At 39.4% G+C, this 17,240-nt stretch overlaps 1 protein-coding gene across 4 annotated transcripts in view; it reads left to right on the top strand.

The window, feature by feature from the left end:
• The window catches only part of RECK (reversion inducing cysteine rich protein with kazal motifs), an 87,934-nt gene that overhangs the window by 44,144 nt on the left and 26,550 nt on the right, over positions 1-17,240 (top strand). For 3 of the 4 annotated variants that reach the window (XM_033238118.1, XM_033238119.1, XM_033238117.1), the window contains 4 exons: positions 532-565; positions 3,269-3,466; positions 7,489-7,756; positions 10,973-11,152. In XM_033238118.1, coding sequence (XP_033094009.1) covers positions 532-565; positions 3,269-3,466; positions 7,489-7,756; positions 10,973-11,152 — 680 coding nt within the window. Of the gene's footprint in view, positions 1-531; positions 566-3,268; positions 3,467-5,772; positions 6,536-7,488; positions 7,757-10,972; positions 11,153-17,240 lie in introns of those variants that run through there. The other variant, XM_033238120.1, reaches the window with a different exon arrangement.

Genomic DNA, 17,240 nt, shown 5'->3' with positions numbered 1-17,240 from the left:
CAGGAGAATGGCGTAAACCCGGGAGGCGGAGCTTGCAGTGAGCTGAGACCCGGCCACTGCACTCCAGCCTGGGCGGCAGAGCAAGACTCCGTCTCAAAAAAAAAAAAAAAAAAAAAAAAAAATAAAGTCCTTTCAAATCTAAAATGCAGTGGTTACATGAAATATATATTTCCCTAGATGTCATTTATTAGATTATTTTCTGGAAAGTTTTTTATATCCTGCAAGGAATAATTAAGATTAATACTTTGTAGCGCCTCCAACCCCACATACACACAGCTTTATATAAACTTAGTTTGCTATAACTGGTCAGCTTATGGCTCTGAGTAGTCATCTTGATCCTGATATATGTTGGAAGATGGTTTCCCTTTTTACCAGGTTATCATTTCATAACTTCTGTGTTTTCAGTCTTGGATTTAGAGAAGAATTAAATAGTTTTAATATCATGATTTCCATGTAACCATAAAGTGGAATTAAATTACAAATTCTGTCTGGTTGTTAATTTCTGTTTATTTGTTTTTCTTTAATTTACAGAATGCTCTTTTCAGTTGCATTAGCAGAAATGAAAGTAAGTATATTTATCAATGGTTGTACAAGCAGTCCAAAGATATACTTAGCCATCTGAAGCAATGTGTACAGCAGGATTCCAATAGGCTGTTTCCCATGGTGTATTTAGGTCATTCATGTATTATAACAATTCCCATGTCCTAATTGTAGATCTACAATGCAGAGACTAAAGCTGTATGTGCTAGAGGATGATCACAACCCAATAAATAGGCCCATTTTCAGAAGTTAAGTACACCCATGCTATGTAATGTTGCACTTGCCGAGTGCTGTGTCTCAGTTCATTCAGCAGACATTGATTGAGTACTTGGTCAGTGTGGGGCAGACACATCTGTGGAGGACACGACCTGTACACAAAGAACCCTGGGATATGGTAGGATATGAGATAGTGTCACGGGATAAAGTGCTGCAGGAGTTCAGAGAAAGAAGGGATCATATTTTGCAGGGGTACTTAGAGGTGGCTTCATGGAGTTGGTAGCTGATCCGGGCCATGAAGGATGGGTAAGATGTGAACAGCAGAGAATGGAGGAAATGGAGATTGGAGGAAGGGCTTACAAGTGAAGGGAATAGTGAGTGCAGTTAGAGATGGGAAAACACATTTAGGAACAAAGAGTTCTTTAGCTCAGCAGGGAAGTATATTGAAGGATAATAAGAAACATTTGCTGTCTGTACTGTATCTTCTATCCTTTCTGACTGGGGCTTAGTTCAAGATTTTCCAGGTGGTCTCAGGCATATAATCTTATGTCCTCCCACACTGGTGAAAAGGCCAGCTGATTGGAAGAATCAGAAGATAGGCATCTTGTCCTATTCCTATATGTCTATTCTTACATGTCCTCACTATTCCCCACCACCATCACTGAGGTTTATAGTGATAAATGTGGCCATTAATCATTGTTCTTTGGCCAGGCGCTGTGGCTCACGCCTATAACCCCGGCACTTTGGGAGGCAGAGATGGGTGGATCCCTTGAGGTCAGGAGTTCGAGACCGGCCTGGCCTATATGGTGAAAACCCATCTCTACTAAAAATATAAAAATTAGCTGGGTGTAGTGGCATGTGCCTGTAATCCCAGCTACTAGAGAGGCTGAGGCAGGAGAATCGCTTGAACCCAGGAGGCGGAGGTTACAGTAAGCCAAGATCACACCACTGCACTCCAGCCTGGGCGACAGAGCAAGACTCTGTCTCAAAAAAAAAAAAAATAAAATAAAGTGTTCTTTGTGAAGAAAATGAACTCTTTGGCAATAAACACAGTAAGTTTGGTAGCAGTTGCAGGTTTAAAAGAGGTGGTACAGTAGGTATGGAATAGTTTCCTGGTCTGGGAAACTGAGGCTTGTCGTACATCAGTTCAGTCCTAGTTCAGTTTCTTCAATTATGACTTTATTATCATCATTATCATTATTTCTGGAAGTCACTTGAACTCCCTACTCATTGGTCTTTGGAATTCACTGGAAACCTGATTCTGGTTCCTCCACATCTATTCCTAATAATTATCAAGAATTTCCTCCCTGCTTTCTCTCTCTCTCTCTCTCTCTCTCCTTTTTTCTTTTTGAGAAAAGGTTTGGCTGTGTTACTGAGGCTAGAGTGTGGTGGCAAGGTCTTGGCTGACTGCAACCTCCGCCTCCTGGGCTCAAACCATCCTTCCACCTCAACCTCCCTAGTAATTGGGACCACAAGCACATGCTACCGCCCCCAGCTAATTTTTGTATTTTTAGTATAGATGGAGTTTCAACATTTTGCCCAGGCTGGCATCAAACTCCTGGACTTCCAAAGTACTGGGATTATAGGTGTGAGCCATAGCGCCCGACTCCCCTACTTTCTCTTAACCTCTTCCTGCCATACCTCTACCTCTCCCTTCAGCCTCCCACAGACTCCCTTAGATTCCTGTGAGGGGTTCTTGTTCTTGTCCATTACAGATCCCACATCTGCACCCCCAGGTACTCATCTAGGTCTCCCAGAATACCTTCAATGGCAGCCCATTAATTTTTTTAATACATAAATCCAGAGTAATATTTATTTCAAATGAGTTTTCTTTTCCGTGTTGAAGCAGGTCATATCAATTGTGAGATGAAGTCTATCTCAATTTAGGCATACTCTTACAGATAGATGTTCAAACTGTATAGAACTTTCGGGATTTTGTTTCAAGATATACAGTTATATAAATGTCAGATTGTTTGAATGATCCTTTCATCACTTAGTTTTTACTGCCCTATTTTATAAATGTGAGGGATTTGGGGTTTTGTTTTATTTTGGTTTGGTTTGGTTTTGCTTTGCTTTGTGTTTATAAACCTCTACAAATCTAACACAGAAAGACACTGCTTCACTGGTTTTCAACATGGGCACTCTTGGCATTTTCAGAGACAGTGTTTGTTGTTTGAGACTGTCCTATGCGTTACAAGACATTTAGCAGCCCTAACCCCCATGTACTAAATGCCTGTCGTAGTCCAACTCCTTGTGGGGTGTGGGACTGCTCCTGTAGAGAACCACTGGACTACAGACTGTAAGTTGATGAATAATGACTTTCTTATACTAGTGAGCACTTGAATGTCCCCATGATTAAATATACAGAAGTGCCAATTTTAAGTGTTCATCTTCTGTGGCATGGTTTTATTTCTCAAATTTAGAAAGACATATTGTTCCATCATTATGAGGTTGATTTAATGTTAAGAAAAAGCTGTTTTCATTTCAGTGCCTTCTCTTTTTTTCTCCATAGTGGGCTCGGTTTGTTGCAGTTATGCAGGTCATCACACAAACTGCCGAGAATACTGTCAAGCCATTTTTCGAACAGACTCTTCTCCTGGTCCATCTCAGATCAAAGCAGTGGAAAATTATTGTGCCTCTATTAGTCCACAATTAATACATTGTGTGAACAATTATACTCAATCTTATCCAATGAGGAACCCAACAGATAGTAAGTAAAAGGGACATATTCTTCTCATTTCAATCTTTGGTAAAAGAGTGTACAAAGAAGTGATACGTTCTTGTAGATATCTGCAGTCTGGGTCATTTGAGAAATATCAGACTTTCTTTGGTATTTAGATTTGGCAGATTGAAGAATATTGTCACAGCCAAAAGGGGCCAAGAAAGATGAGACTGTAGAGGGTATGAAGAAACAGGAATTCTCAATTCTGAGGGTGGGAGAGTTCACTGATACGGACTTTTTGGAGAGAAGTTAGGTAATGACCATGAGTATTTCAAATTATTATAAGCTTTTGATCTAGCAGTTCCATTTCTCAGAATTTATCTCACAAGAAAACTTATACAAATTTGCAAAAAATATATATATGCATATAAACGATGTTCACTACAATGCTGGTATAATAGAGAAAAATTACAAACAACCCAAACATCCATCAATACAGTATTGATTAAAATTGATTAAATAAATTATGGCATACCTATAGAATAATAAAAACTTGGCAACCAACCAAAAAAGACTTCTTACATAGAAAGAAGTCCAAGGCTGAGTGTGGTGGCTCACGCCTGTAATCCCAACACTTTGGGAGGCCAAGACAGGCAGATCGTTTTGAGCTCAGGAGTTTGAGACCAGCCTGGGCAACATGGTGAAACTCTGTCTCTACAGAAAATACAAAAATTAGCCAGGTTCACACACTTGTGATCCCAGCTACTTGGGAGGCTGAGGCTGGAGTATCGCATGAATCTGGGAGGCTGAGGTTGCAGTGAGCCAAGATCCCGCCACTGCACTCCAGTCTGGATGACAGAGAGAGATCCTTCTAAAACAAAACAAAAAGGCCAGGCACGGTGGCTCACGCCTGTAATCCCAGCACTTTGGGAGGCTGAGGTGGGCAGATCACCTGAGGTCAGGAGTTCGAGCACAACCTGACCAATGTGGTGAAACCCTGTCTCTACTAAAAATACAAAAATCAGCCAGGTGTGGTGGCACGTGCCTGTAATCCCAGCTACTCGGGAGGCTGAGGCAGGAGAATTGATTGAACCTTGGAGGTGGAGGTTGCATTGAGCCAAGATTCCACCACAGCACTCCAGCCTTAGCAACAGAGTGAGACTCCGTCAGGAAGGAAGGGAGGAAGGGAGGGAGGGAGGGAGGCCGGCCCGAGTTGGCCAGCATAGTGGCTCACACCTGTAACCTCAGCACTGTGGGAGGCCTGGATGGGAGGATTGCCTGAGGCCAAGCATTCAAAAGCAGCCTGGGCAACATAGTGAGACCCTATGTCTCCAAAAAATTAAAAAATTAACTGGGCATGGTGGCACATAGCTGTAGTCCTAGCTACTTGAGAGGTAGAGGCAGGAAGATGGCTTGAGCCCAGGAGGTCAAGGCTGCAGCGAATTATTACTGTGCCACTGCACTCCAGCCTGGGTGACAGAGCAAGACCCTGTCTCTAAAAAATAGTGAAGTCCAAGATGTATTAAGCAAAAAAAAAAAAAATTCTGTGATTTAAATCACAGAACTAAAAATATAGTTTGATACATTTTTAGTTTATACCTAATTGTTTCACTTTATATATTTTCCATAGTGTTTTAATTTTTGCCAATGAGCAATTATTACTTTTGTAATTAAAAAGTCATAAAAATGAGAAGACAGCCTGATATCTTTTAAAAATCAGGGCCTCCTGATGAAACTGCACCTGATATGGCTCTTCAGAGTCTCAGCTTTGTACATCCTGGAATCCATTTTCTTCACCTAGAGGTGATCAGATTTATAAAAACAGATTGACTAAACTGACCAAAGGCTGATGTATAAGATGTCAATGTTTTGATTTACACTGGGATATTGAAAGAGACTCTGTGGCTTACGTCTGTAATCTCAGTGCTTTGTGATGCTGAGGCAGGAGAATCACTTGAGCCAAGAGTTTGAGACCAGCCTAGGTAACAAAGCGAGAATCCAGCTCTACAAAAAAAAATAGTAATAATTAGCTGGATGTGGTGGCACACCCAGCTCCTCAGGAGGCTGAAGCTGTAGGATTGCTTGAGCCCAGGAGTTCAAGGTTGCAGTGAGCCATCATCGCATCACTGCACTCCAGCCAGGGCAACAAAGCAAGACCCTGCCTCGGGGTGGGGAAAAAGAAAAGACGAAAAGAAAGAAACACTTATTTTTTGTAACTCAAAAGCAGTACTGTGTGCCTTGCTTGGCCACCATCTAAATCAGAACTCTAATGGCTTTTGACATCCTGTGGTGTAGCCGTGTGGTCAAAATCAGAGGATGGAGCATTGCCCCAATAACCTTCATTTGTTTTAAAGGCAGATCTGTGCTCTCTGACGTTTAGTCTATATAGAGGTACTGCTGGAGCTAAGGAGATGGCAGCTCAATAAAAAAGTCGAAAGAAGTTTTAAGGATAGAACAACCATCTCCGTCTTTGCCGATACAGAGGAATCTGGAAAAGAAGGCGCCAAACAGATATGCACAGATTTCTTCCAAAGTCAAAGAAAACTACTTCAAAGAAGCCCTTCTGAATTCTGTAGTATGGTTGAAAGTGTTTTTTTATTTCCGATTCTTTGAGAAAATTAAAGGCAGAGCCAAACTGATACCTTGTCAGAGTTCGCTACTGTGTTATTTATGTTACAACAGTAGCATAAGATACATAAAAGCTTTATGTGGTCCTGGAATGTGATGAAATATTGTGTCCGGAATTGGTTCCTTCCGGTGGCTTCTTGGTCTCACTGACTTCAAGAGTGAAGCTACAGACCTTTGCAGTGAGTGTTACAGCTCTGAAAGGTGGCGTCTAGAGTTGCTTGTTCCTCCCAGTGGGTTCGTGGTCTCGCTGACTTCAGGAGTGAAGCTGCAGACCTTCGCAGTGAGTGTTACGGCTCATAAAGGTAGTGCAGACCCAAAGAATGAGCAGCAGCAAGATTTATTGTGAAGAGTGAGAGAACAAAGATTCCACACCATAGAAGGGAACCCAAGCAGGTTGCTGCTGCTGGCTCAGGTGGCCAGCTTTTATTTCCTTATTTGGCCCCGCCAGGTCCTACTGCTTGGTCCATTTTACAGAGTGCTGATTGGTGCGTTTACAAACCTTTAGCTAGACAGAAAAGTTCTCCAAGTCCCTACCCAACCCAGAAGCCCAGCTGGCTTCACCTCTCAATATGGTGTTTGTGTTTGCTGCTATAAAAATTAATCATTTCTCTCATGTCAAGAACACAATCCCTTTTAGGTAATTGTTTCTAGCAGGAAATAATTCCAGCTTGATCTGTAATACCTTTTCTAGGAATGTCAAATACCTCTCCTGTGAGAACTTCTTAGGTGTAGGATAGCCTTTCATTTTTGTAAGGATGGTGCTAACGATCCCATGACTGGGGACAGTGGTGAATTCTGGTAATAGATACCTTGTCCACCTTTAGCTCCTCACCTTTTTGCTACACTGCAAAGTAATAGAGAGAGAATTTGGTAGGGCCTGTATTCTGCAAATACTGACATATAACTAAGAGTAGTAGTAATGGCTTCCACTATACTGCCATGTTCTGTGCTAAGCAGAGCATGACCAAAAAAAAAAAAAAAAAAAAAACACACACACGCACACGTCAGTGATAGACTGAATAAAGAAAATGTGGCACATATACACCATGGAATACTATGCAGCCATAAAAAAGGATGAGTTCATGTCCTTTGCAGGGACATGGATGAAGCTGGAAACTATCATTCTCAGCAAACTAACACAAGAACAGAAAACCAAATACTGCATGTTCTCACTCATAAGTGGGAGTTGAACTATGAGAACACATGGACACAGGAAGGGGAACATCACATACCAGGGCCTGTCAGGGAGTGGGGGGCTAGGGGAGGGATAGCATTAGGAGAAATACCTAATGTAGATGATGGGTTGATGGGTTCAGCAAACCACCATGGCACCTGTATACCTATGTAACATATCTGCACGTTCTGCACATGTATCCCAGAACTTAAAGTATAATAAAAACAAACAAACAGCTAATTAAGCCACTTATATTCTGAAAATGTAGGTTTATATTGCTGTGACAGAGCTGAAGACCACGCTTGCCAAAATGCCTGCAAGAGAATTCTGATGTCCAAGAAAACGGAAATGGAGATTGTTGATGGTCTCATCGAGGGTTGTAAGACCCAGCCCTTGCCTCAAGATCCTCTTTGGCAGTGTTTTCTTGAAAGCTCACAATCTGTTCACCCTGGAGTCACTGTACACCCTCCTCCCTCTACGGGCCTTGATGGGGCTAAATTGCATTGTTGTTCTAAAGCAAACACTTCAACATGTAGGTTAGTATTTCATTTTCCTTTACTAAAATCAGTAGAAAATGGCATTTTAATTAATGATTTTAAGCCTAGCAAACGTGTTATATTCTTACATGGTATAGGCTTAGCATTTAGAAAATATAAAATATTCTTTCATCCAACAAATGTGTATTGAGCATTGTGTACCATATATAAAACATTGTTCTGTATACTGAGTGCTTTTAGCACAGCATTTTGGGGTGTGGAGGATTAGCATTGTCAGGGTAATAAATATTTAAGATGATGCAGTAGATGAATTCTATCCTTATAGAGATCATTAAGTAAACTTACAGTTTAGAAGATGTTTTGATCTGACATCTAAGGGACATTCTCTTTATTAAATTATGAAACTTCGAACTTTTTATTATATTGGTGGATAACCTGGGTTAACACTTATAACCAGAGTTAGGTGGTAGCATATGGCATTCATCTGGGTGATACACTTGGGATGAAAAATTAACAATAAAAAAAATAGGATGTAGGAATTGCAGTCTAGAGACAAAAACAAATGAAGATAACTAAGATCATGGTAGAACACAGGTACAATAGAAATGTGCTTTATTAGAGATATTTGGGGTAAAAAGGAACCCCATGTTACTAGGATATCCTGAAATGAATATAAAATACCAGGAGTAAAACAGTCTTTCCTGTGGTTTCTAAATTGGATGGACTTTTAGCAAAAAATTTTGCCTGGAATAGCTCATCAAACTTTAGTAGCTGTCAATCAAACTTTGGCAACTTTTTTTAAAGACATGAAGGTCAGGCGCAGTGGCTCGTGCCTGTAATCCCAACACTCCAGGAGGCCGAGGCAGGAGATCACCTGAGGTCAGGAGTTTGAGACCAGCCTGGCCAATATGGTGAAACTCTGTCTCTACTAAAAAATTACAAAAATTAGCGGGACGTGGTGGCACGTGCCTGTAATTCCAGCTGCTTGAGAGGCTGAGGCAGGAGAATCACTTGAACCTGGGAGGCAGAGGTTGCAGTGAGCTGAGATTGCGCCACTGCACTCCAGCCTGGCGACGCAGTGAGACTCCATCTCAAAATTAATTAATTAATTAATTAAAGACAGGAAAAAGAGCGAGACTCTGTCTCCAAATAAATAAAGACATGAAAAACCTGAAAATTATCCAAAGAAAATTAACAAAAAGGCTTAAAGGGAAATTAAATTAGGCTTGTAATTAAGGAAATTGGGTTGCTTATAGAAGTTAATAAATATATTTATGGGAGGGATGCTGAGTGTTTCTTTGAATGCCCACAAAAAAGTTTATACCTACATAGAGTCACTAGAGATCGGAATGGCTGTGTTGTCCCAAAAGAGCTTCAGTGAGGAAGGCTTTTCCCTGTCTCTAAACTTGATACAGGGTTTTATGGTTTGCTGAAGGCTTTCATTTTCATCAGATTTCATCTTCATAAAACCTTAGGAGATAATTGGAGAAATTTATGTAATTTTTCTTTTACACTTAAGAAACTAACAATGAGATGTTAAATAACCTGTCCAAGGCAAATAGAGATTGACCACCCTTAATCCAAAAATCTGAAAACCAAAATGCTCCAAAATCTGAAACTTTTTGAGTGCTGACATGACACCACAAGTGGAAAATTCCACACCTAACCTCATGTGATGGGTCGCAGTCAAAATGCAGTCAAAACTTTATATCATACACAAAATTATTTAAAATATTGTATAAAATTACCTTCAGGCTATGTGTATAAGGTATATATGAACATAAATTAATGTCGTGTTTAGACTTGGGTCATAGCCCCAAAATATCTCATTAGGTATATACAAGTATTCTAAAATCAAAAAAAAAAAATCCAAAATTTGGGTCCCAAGCATTTCAGATGAAGGATACCTAACCTATAGAAAGTTAAGGACTAGCCAGTTGTAGTGACTCATGCCTGTAATTCCAGGGTGAGGCAGGTGGATCACCTGAGGTCAAGAGTTCCAGACCAGCCTGGTCAACATGGCAAAACCCCATCTCTACTAAAAATATATATATACACACACACACACACACACACACACACAAATTAGCCAGGTATGGTGACAGATGCCTATAATCCCAGCTACTTGGGAGGCTGAGGCACTAGAGTCACTTGAACCCAGGAGGCAGAGGCTACAGTCAGCCGAGATCACGCCACTGCACTCCAGACTGGGTGACAGAGTGAGACTCTGTCTCCATAAACAAAACAAAAAAGAAAGAAAGCAAGTTAAGGACTAGAAAAAGGAAAGTTTCCAGATCAAGGTACCTGATGTAACTTGATTGCAGCTTCCTTATTCCCATAATGTGTAAGCCTCCCTGATAGCAGGGACCTTGTCTGTTTTATTCACCGTTGTATTTCCAGTGCTTTGAACAGGCCCTCACACAAGATAGACACTCAATAAACATTGGTGAGGTGAATGAACAAATGTAAAAGTAAAGATATCTTCATCATAGGGGTAAATATGACAGTCAAATAAAATATAAGGTGAATGAATTTTTACTTACAGTTTTCTATATTTCAATAATATGAAAATTATATTGTAAACATGTATTTCATAAATAAAATGAATGAATATCATATGTGAGAGCACTTTAGAAATGGTACGAATGTTTTAGCTGTATACACATACTTAAGTTGCTTTGTAATCATTGAGTACTAAAAATAAGAATATCGTGTATTAATTACAATAGTATATAGAGGCTTTGGAATATCTTAGGGAATATAAATGGCTTTTGTATAGTTTTTCAGGAAGAAACTAATGTACCCTAAGTCTATCATGCTTCTTAAAAGAAATGAGAGGAGCATGTCCTAGTTTTACCTTCTGTGACTGAACATAAATATAAGGGAATATATCTTTGTGGAGGCACAACCATGTGCTTTAAGTAAAAGTAAAAAGAAATCAGAAAGATATAGGGGGAAATAATTGTGCCGGGAATTAAGGATGCACAAATACTGTAATTGAACATTAAATTTGGCACTGAGATTTCTAGCAACCTTGACAAAAAGAGAAAAGGTAGACGATGAAAGAAGCCTGTTTTCCATGGAAAACAATCACTTTTTCAGGCTCTAGTTTCTAGGAAATAAGTCATTTGGTTTTTTTACTTTTTTTCTCACATATATTCCAAAGTATATAGTTCATAGAGTTTTAGTTTTATGCAAATCAAATATTTACTTGGTTGGCTCATGTCTGCTTCTGCATTTGTGCTCTTGTTTCAGGGAACTCTGCACTAAACTTTACAGCATGAGCTGGGGCAATACACAGAGTTGGCAAGAGTTTGATCGCTTTTGTGAATATAATCCAGTGGAAGTGTCCATGTTGACCTGTTTAGCAGATGTCCGGGAACCTTGCCAGTTGGGCTGTAGAAACCTTACTTACTGTACTAATTTTAACAACAGGTAGGACAAATTACTATACGTGGAATAGAAATATTTTATCACTAATTATAAATAAGTGAAATACCACTTTATTCTGATTTTGTTCCTGTTGGGTTAAAAGAAAGTCATATTTCTTTATGATTTCATCTTTAAATGCAGTATTCCATCTGGTAAGTCACCTCTGGGAAAGGAAACACTATTACAAAGTCCCTTCTAATCTACAGATACCTCAAGCTTCTGGAATTCAAAGAATCTCTTCTGCTGTCAGTCCCCTCTCCCTTCTGCTGTATCACCAGTGGAAGTAATTCATTGTAGAATAAATTATTGTGAACGATTTGGTCATCCAAATGTTCACTTTTAAACAATTTACTTTAAAGGACCTTGAGAATGGTTGAGGTTCCTTCTCTGTGCGTCCCCTGTTTCACACAAAAATATTTCTTTACAAAAGCAATTCAAATAGATGTTTTCCTGGGGTATCAAGTATCATTAGAAAAATAAGGGGGCAAGAACTGAACCTTGGAGCATATCAATAGTTAATGGTTGAAGAAACCGAAGAAAACAGAAAAGGGCACTGGAAGCACAAAATGAGAGAACTCCATATAGAAACGAGAGAGAGAGTTACTAAAGAAGTGGTGGCTGGTTTTATAAGTTACAACCCAGAAATAAAGAGGGCAAAAGGGAAGAGAATCATTCAGTTGGGCCAGAAGGAAGTTCTAGATATTTTTGTCAGATGGTGTTTACTTCAAGCTAACACACATCTTATCTTTTTTAAAATACTCAGAGTGTTACTTAGAGTGAGAAAATTAAGATAGCTTTAAAACTGGTGATAGAGTATTAGCCAGTAAATACCTGATTTAGAGATTGAGTACATCTGGCCGGGCGCGGTGGCTCAAGCCTGTAATCCCAGCACTTTGGAGGCCGAGACGGGCGGATCACAAGTCAGGAGATCGAGACCATCCTGGCGAACACAGTGAAACCCCGTCTCTACTAAAAATACAAAAAACTAGCCGGGCGAGGTGGCGGGCGCCTGTAGTCCCAGCTACTCGGGAGGCTGAGGCAGGAGAATGGCGGGAACCCAGGAGGCGGAGCTTGCCGTGAGCTGAGATCTGGCCACTGCACTCCAGCCTGGGCGACAGAACAAGACTCAGCCTCAAAAAAAAAAAAAAAAAAAAAAAAAAAAAAAAGAGATTGAGTACATCTGAAATGTTTGATAGTTAAACTTTGGCACATAGTTCTGGTCTGGTTTCTAGTAATGGTGGAGTAGCTTGTATGAGAATAACAGCCCTACCAATACCAATTATGAAATATAAAAGAACAGTTGTTTTGAAGGTATTGGAGACTGATCAAAAGCAGGAGGGTCTACATCTTTTTTTTTTTTTTGAGACAGAGTCTCACTCTGTCACCCAGGCATGATCACCCAGTGGCGTGATCTTGGCTCACTGCAACCTCTACCTTTGGGTTCAAGCAATTAATTCCCTTGCCTCAGCCTCCCAAGTACCTGGGATTACATGCACCTGCCACCATGCCCAGCTAATTTTTTTTTTTTTTTTTTTGTATTTTTAGTAGAGATGGGGCTTCACCATGTTGGCCAGGCTGGTTTCGAACCCCTGACCTCAAGCAATCTGCCCGCCTTGGCCTCCCAAAGTGCTAGGATTACAGGCGTGAGCCACCACGAGCAGCCAACATCTCTTGAAAGATAGAAACCACACTGAGCAAAAGCCACATTTGTCCTCTTCTTCCTCATAGGCACTTTCAGTTTCCTTTCATGGGAAGTAGAGTTCAAGCAGAAAGCAGCAGTCTTGGCCTAAGGAGTGAGATATCAGAGTTTGGTCCTGCCGGAGAGGCTAGATATTGAAGGGAAAAAATCCCACAAGGGAGGGAACCACAAAAAGAAATGTCCCAAAATCCATGAACAGACTCCGTTGAAGTCCTTGGCTGACTCCTAAATTGTACTTTTGCAGGATGAGACTACAAGGAACCCAGGGGAAGGTGAACATAGATTATAGCAGTTAGCATTTGCTGGGCAGACGATTTAGAATTCAGATCACGCCAAGTTAGAAGGGCCTAGTAAACCCTATAAGGGCCAAACATTGGGAGTACATACAACATCCAAGAGCTAAAGGTAAAGCTGAAAAACCTTAACAAAACCTGAAACTGCCTCCAGAAGGAGGTATTTGTCAGTAATTTAACTGCCTGCTGGTGTGAAAACAACATTCCTCCAAAGAAGGTAACAAAATCCTAAACCCCACAAAGTATCATGCATAATGTCCATTATACAATCAAAAAATTAGAAATGAGAAAAATAGGAAATATGACCCATAGTTAAGAGAAAAAACAATCATACCCATTGGTGACCCAACTATTGGAATTAGCAGATAAAGAATCTAATTATGATAAATATGTTGAAAGATCTACAGGTAAAGATAGATATAGGTGAGAGATGGAAGCGCTAAAAAAAACCACATGAAAACTCTAAAACTGAGAAATGCAATATCTAAAATAAATTTATTGTAGGGAATGGAAAATAGACACAGCAGAAGAAAAAGGTCAGTGACCTCAGAGATCGCTCAATAGAAATTATCTAAACCAAAGCACAGAGAGAATAAGTGATATAACATCTGTGGTAGTAACCCAGAAGGAAAGGAAAGAAAGGAGCAGAAAAATATTTGATTAAACCTTGGCTGAAAGTTTTCCAAATATGATTAAATACATTAACCCACTTTTTGGGAAACCTTAGTAAACCCCAAGCCAGATAAATACTAAGAGAGACACATCTAGCACATCATAGTCAAACTGTTGAAAACCAGAGGCAAAGAGAAATAGTTAAAGCAACCAAAGGGAGAAAAAAAGACACTTTACATATGGTGGAATAACAATAAAAATGACAAGTGACTTCCTTTCAGAAACAATGGAGAACCAAAGACCATCAAGTAGTATCCCAAATAGTATCCTTAAAGTACTCAGGAAAAAAAAAAAATCTTATATTTAGTGAAAATATTCTTCAAAAATAAAGGTATTTCTAGATATTACCAAAAACCAAACCAAAAAAAAAAAAAAAAACTCAGAATTTTCTGCCAGCAGCCTCTCACTACAAGAAATTCTTCAGTCTGAAGGAAAATACCACATGAAAACTCAGACCTATAGAGCACCGGGATTGGTAAACGTTGGTAAACATGAAAAATATTTTTTCTTTATTTCTTTTTCTTTTTTTCTTTTATGTTTTATTTTTCAAAAGTAATTGGTTAAAGCAAAAATAATAACAATGTATTGTGGAATTTATACATAGAAGTAAAATATATGATATATGACAGTGGCAAAAAGAATGAGAGAGGTAAATAATTTTACCGTTATAAGTTTCTTACATTATTTGTGACATTATATAGTATTAGTTCAAGGAAAACTATAATAAATAATGGACATATATTATGCATAGAGCAACCACTAATTTAAAACACAACACAAAGAGGTATAGCTTAGAAGCTAATAGGAAATATGAAATGGAACACTAAAATAATACTTGATCCATCCAAAAGAAGACAGAAAGAAAAAGGAGACAAATTGAAAACCACAGCAAAATGATAGAGACTTAAACCCAACTGTATCAATAATTACATAAATGTAAATGAACTAAAAACATCAATTGAAAGACAGAGGTTGTTGGAAAGACAAAGAATATTATTGAAGATAAAGAGTATCACCTTATAATGATAAAAGTTCAACTTATGAAGATACAATTAACCTAAATATATATGCACCTAATGTCAGATAGGTACATATACTCAAAATACTTAAAAACAGAAGTAAACCCTAAAGAGAGAGAAATATTCAATCATATTCAGAAATGTTAACACCTCTCCCTCACTAATAGAACAAATGGAAAAAAATCAGTGAGGATATAGAGGATTTGAACAACATATGCTGGGTTGGAAAGCAAGTCTCAACCACTGTCAGAAGATGAAAATCATAAAAAGTGTATTTTCTGAACACAACAGAATCAAATTGGAAATCAATAAAAATAAACTATATTGAAATCTTCCCAAATATTTGATAATTAAACATATGCTTCTAAATAATCTATGCTACAAAGAAGAAATCACAAAGGAAATGCTTGAACCTGGGTGGCGGAGGTTGCAGTAAGCCAAGATCACACCATCACACTTCAGCCTAGGCGACAGAGTGAGACCCTCTCAAAAAAGGAATACTATGAACAACTTTATGCTAGTAAATCCTACAATTTAGATGAAATGGATGCATTCCTTAAAAACCAAAACTAACACAAGAAGAAATACAAATTAGGACTATTCTTATAACTATTAGAGAAATTGAATTTGTAATTATAAATCTTCACACAAAGGAAACTTCTGGCGTTACTGGTAATGCTTACCAAACACATAAGGAAAAAATTATGCAGTAATTTTTCAGGAAACAGATAACATATCCCAACTCCTCTTATGAGGCTAGCGTTACCTTGATACCAAAACTGACATGGACATTAAAAACAAGGTACCTGTAGTCTTGTGTCACTCAGAGATGCCAAAATCCTCAATAAAAGATTAGGAAATTCAATTCAAGTATAGTAAACTAATTTTCAACAAGAGCAGCAAGGCAATTCAATACAAAAATAAACATCTTTTCAGCCAGGCATGGTGGTTCACACCTATAATCCCAGCAGTTTGGGAGGCTGAGGCAGTTGGAATGCCTGAACTCAGGAGTTCAAGACCAGCCTGGGCAACAAGGTGAAACACCATCTCAATCAAAAATACAAAATATTGGCCGGGCAGAGTGGCTCACGCCTGTAATCTTAGCATTTTGGGAGGCCGAGGCAGGTGGATCACCTAAGGTCAGGAGTTCGAGACCAGCCTGGCCAACATGGTGAAACCCTGTCTTTACTAAAAATACAAAAAAAAAAAAAAAATAGCTGGGCATGGTGGTGGGCCCCTGTAATCCTGGCTACTTGGGAGGCTGAGGCAGGAGAATCGCTTGAACCCGGGAGACGGAGGTTGGAGTGAGCTGAGATCACATCATTACACTCCAGTCTGGGCAACAAGAACTAAACTCTGTCTTAAAAAAAAAAAAGAAAAAATTAGCCGGGTGTGGTGGTGTGCACCCATAGTCCCAGATGCTCAGGAGGCTGAGGTGGGAGGATGGCTTGAGCCTGGGAGGTGGAGGTTGCAGTGAGCCAAGGTCATGCCACTGCACTCCAACCTGGGTGATGGAGTGAGACCCTGTCTCAAAAAAAAAAAAAAGGCTGGGTATGGTGGCTCACACCTGTAATGGCACTTTGGGAGGCAGAGGTGGGTGGATCACCCAAGGTCAAGAGTTCAAGACCAGCCTGGCCAACATGGTGAAACCTCATCTCTACTAAAAATACAAAAACTAGCTGGGTGTAGTGTTGGGCGCCTGTAATCCCAGCTACTTGGGAGGCTAAGGCAGGAGAATCGCTTGCATCCAGGAGGTGGAGGTTGCAGTGAGTCGAGATTGTGCCACTGCACTCCAGCCTGGGCAACAGAGCAAAAACTCTGTCTCAAAAAAAGAAAAAATAACATAAATTAAAAAAATAGAAACATCTTTTCAACAAATAATACTAGAATAATTGAATATCTTTATGGAGGGGGAAAAAAAGAAGCTCAACGTGTGTTTCACACCCTACACAAAAATTGCTTCCAGATGGATCATAGGACTAAACATAAAAACTAAAAACATAAAGCTCGTAGGAGAACATCTTCACAAACTTGGTGCGGGCAAACATATTGTAGACAGGACACAAAATATACAATTTAAAAGAAAAAAAATGAATTAGACTTCAACAGTAAAATCTTTTGTTTGCCAAAAGACAACATTTAATACTTGAAGGGGCAAGTCATAGACTTGAGAGGGAATGTTCAACATATGCACAGGTGTGTGTGCGTGTGCGCGTGCACGCGCACACACACACACACACATTTGTCAAAGAACTTGTATCCAGAATATATAAGTAACTTCTACAACCTCATATAAAAAGTAAAACAACTCAATTTTAAAATTGTGCAAAAAAGGCCAAGCACGGTGGCTCACGCCTGTAATCCCAACTCTTTGGGAGGCTGAGGCAGGTGGATCACTTGAAGTTAGG

Source organism: Trachypithecus francoisi, unplaced genomic scaffold (genome assembly GCF_009764315.1).
Source record: "Trachypithecus francoisi isolate TF-2019V2 unplaced genomic scaffold, Tfra_2.0 Lachesis_group16, whole genome shotgun sequence".
NCBI lineage: Eukaryota > Metazoa > Chordata > Mammalia > Primates > Cercopithecidae > Trachypithecus > Trachypithecus francoisi.
This window is presented reverse-complemented; position numbering and strand designations above follow the sequence as displayed.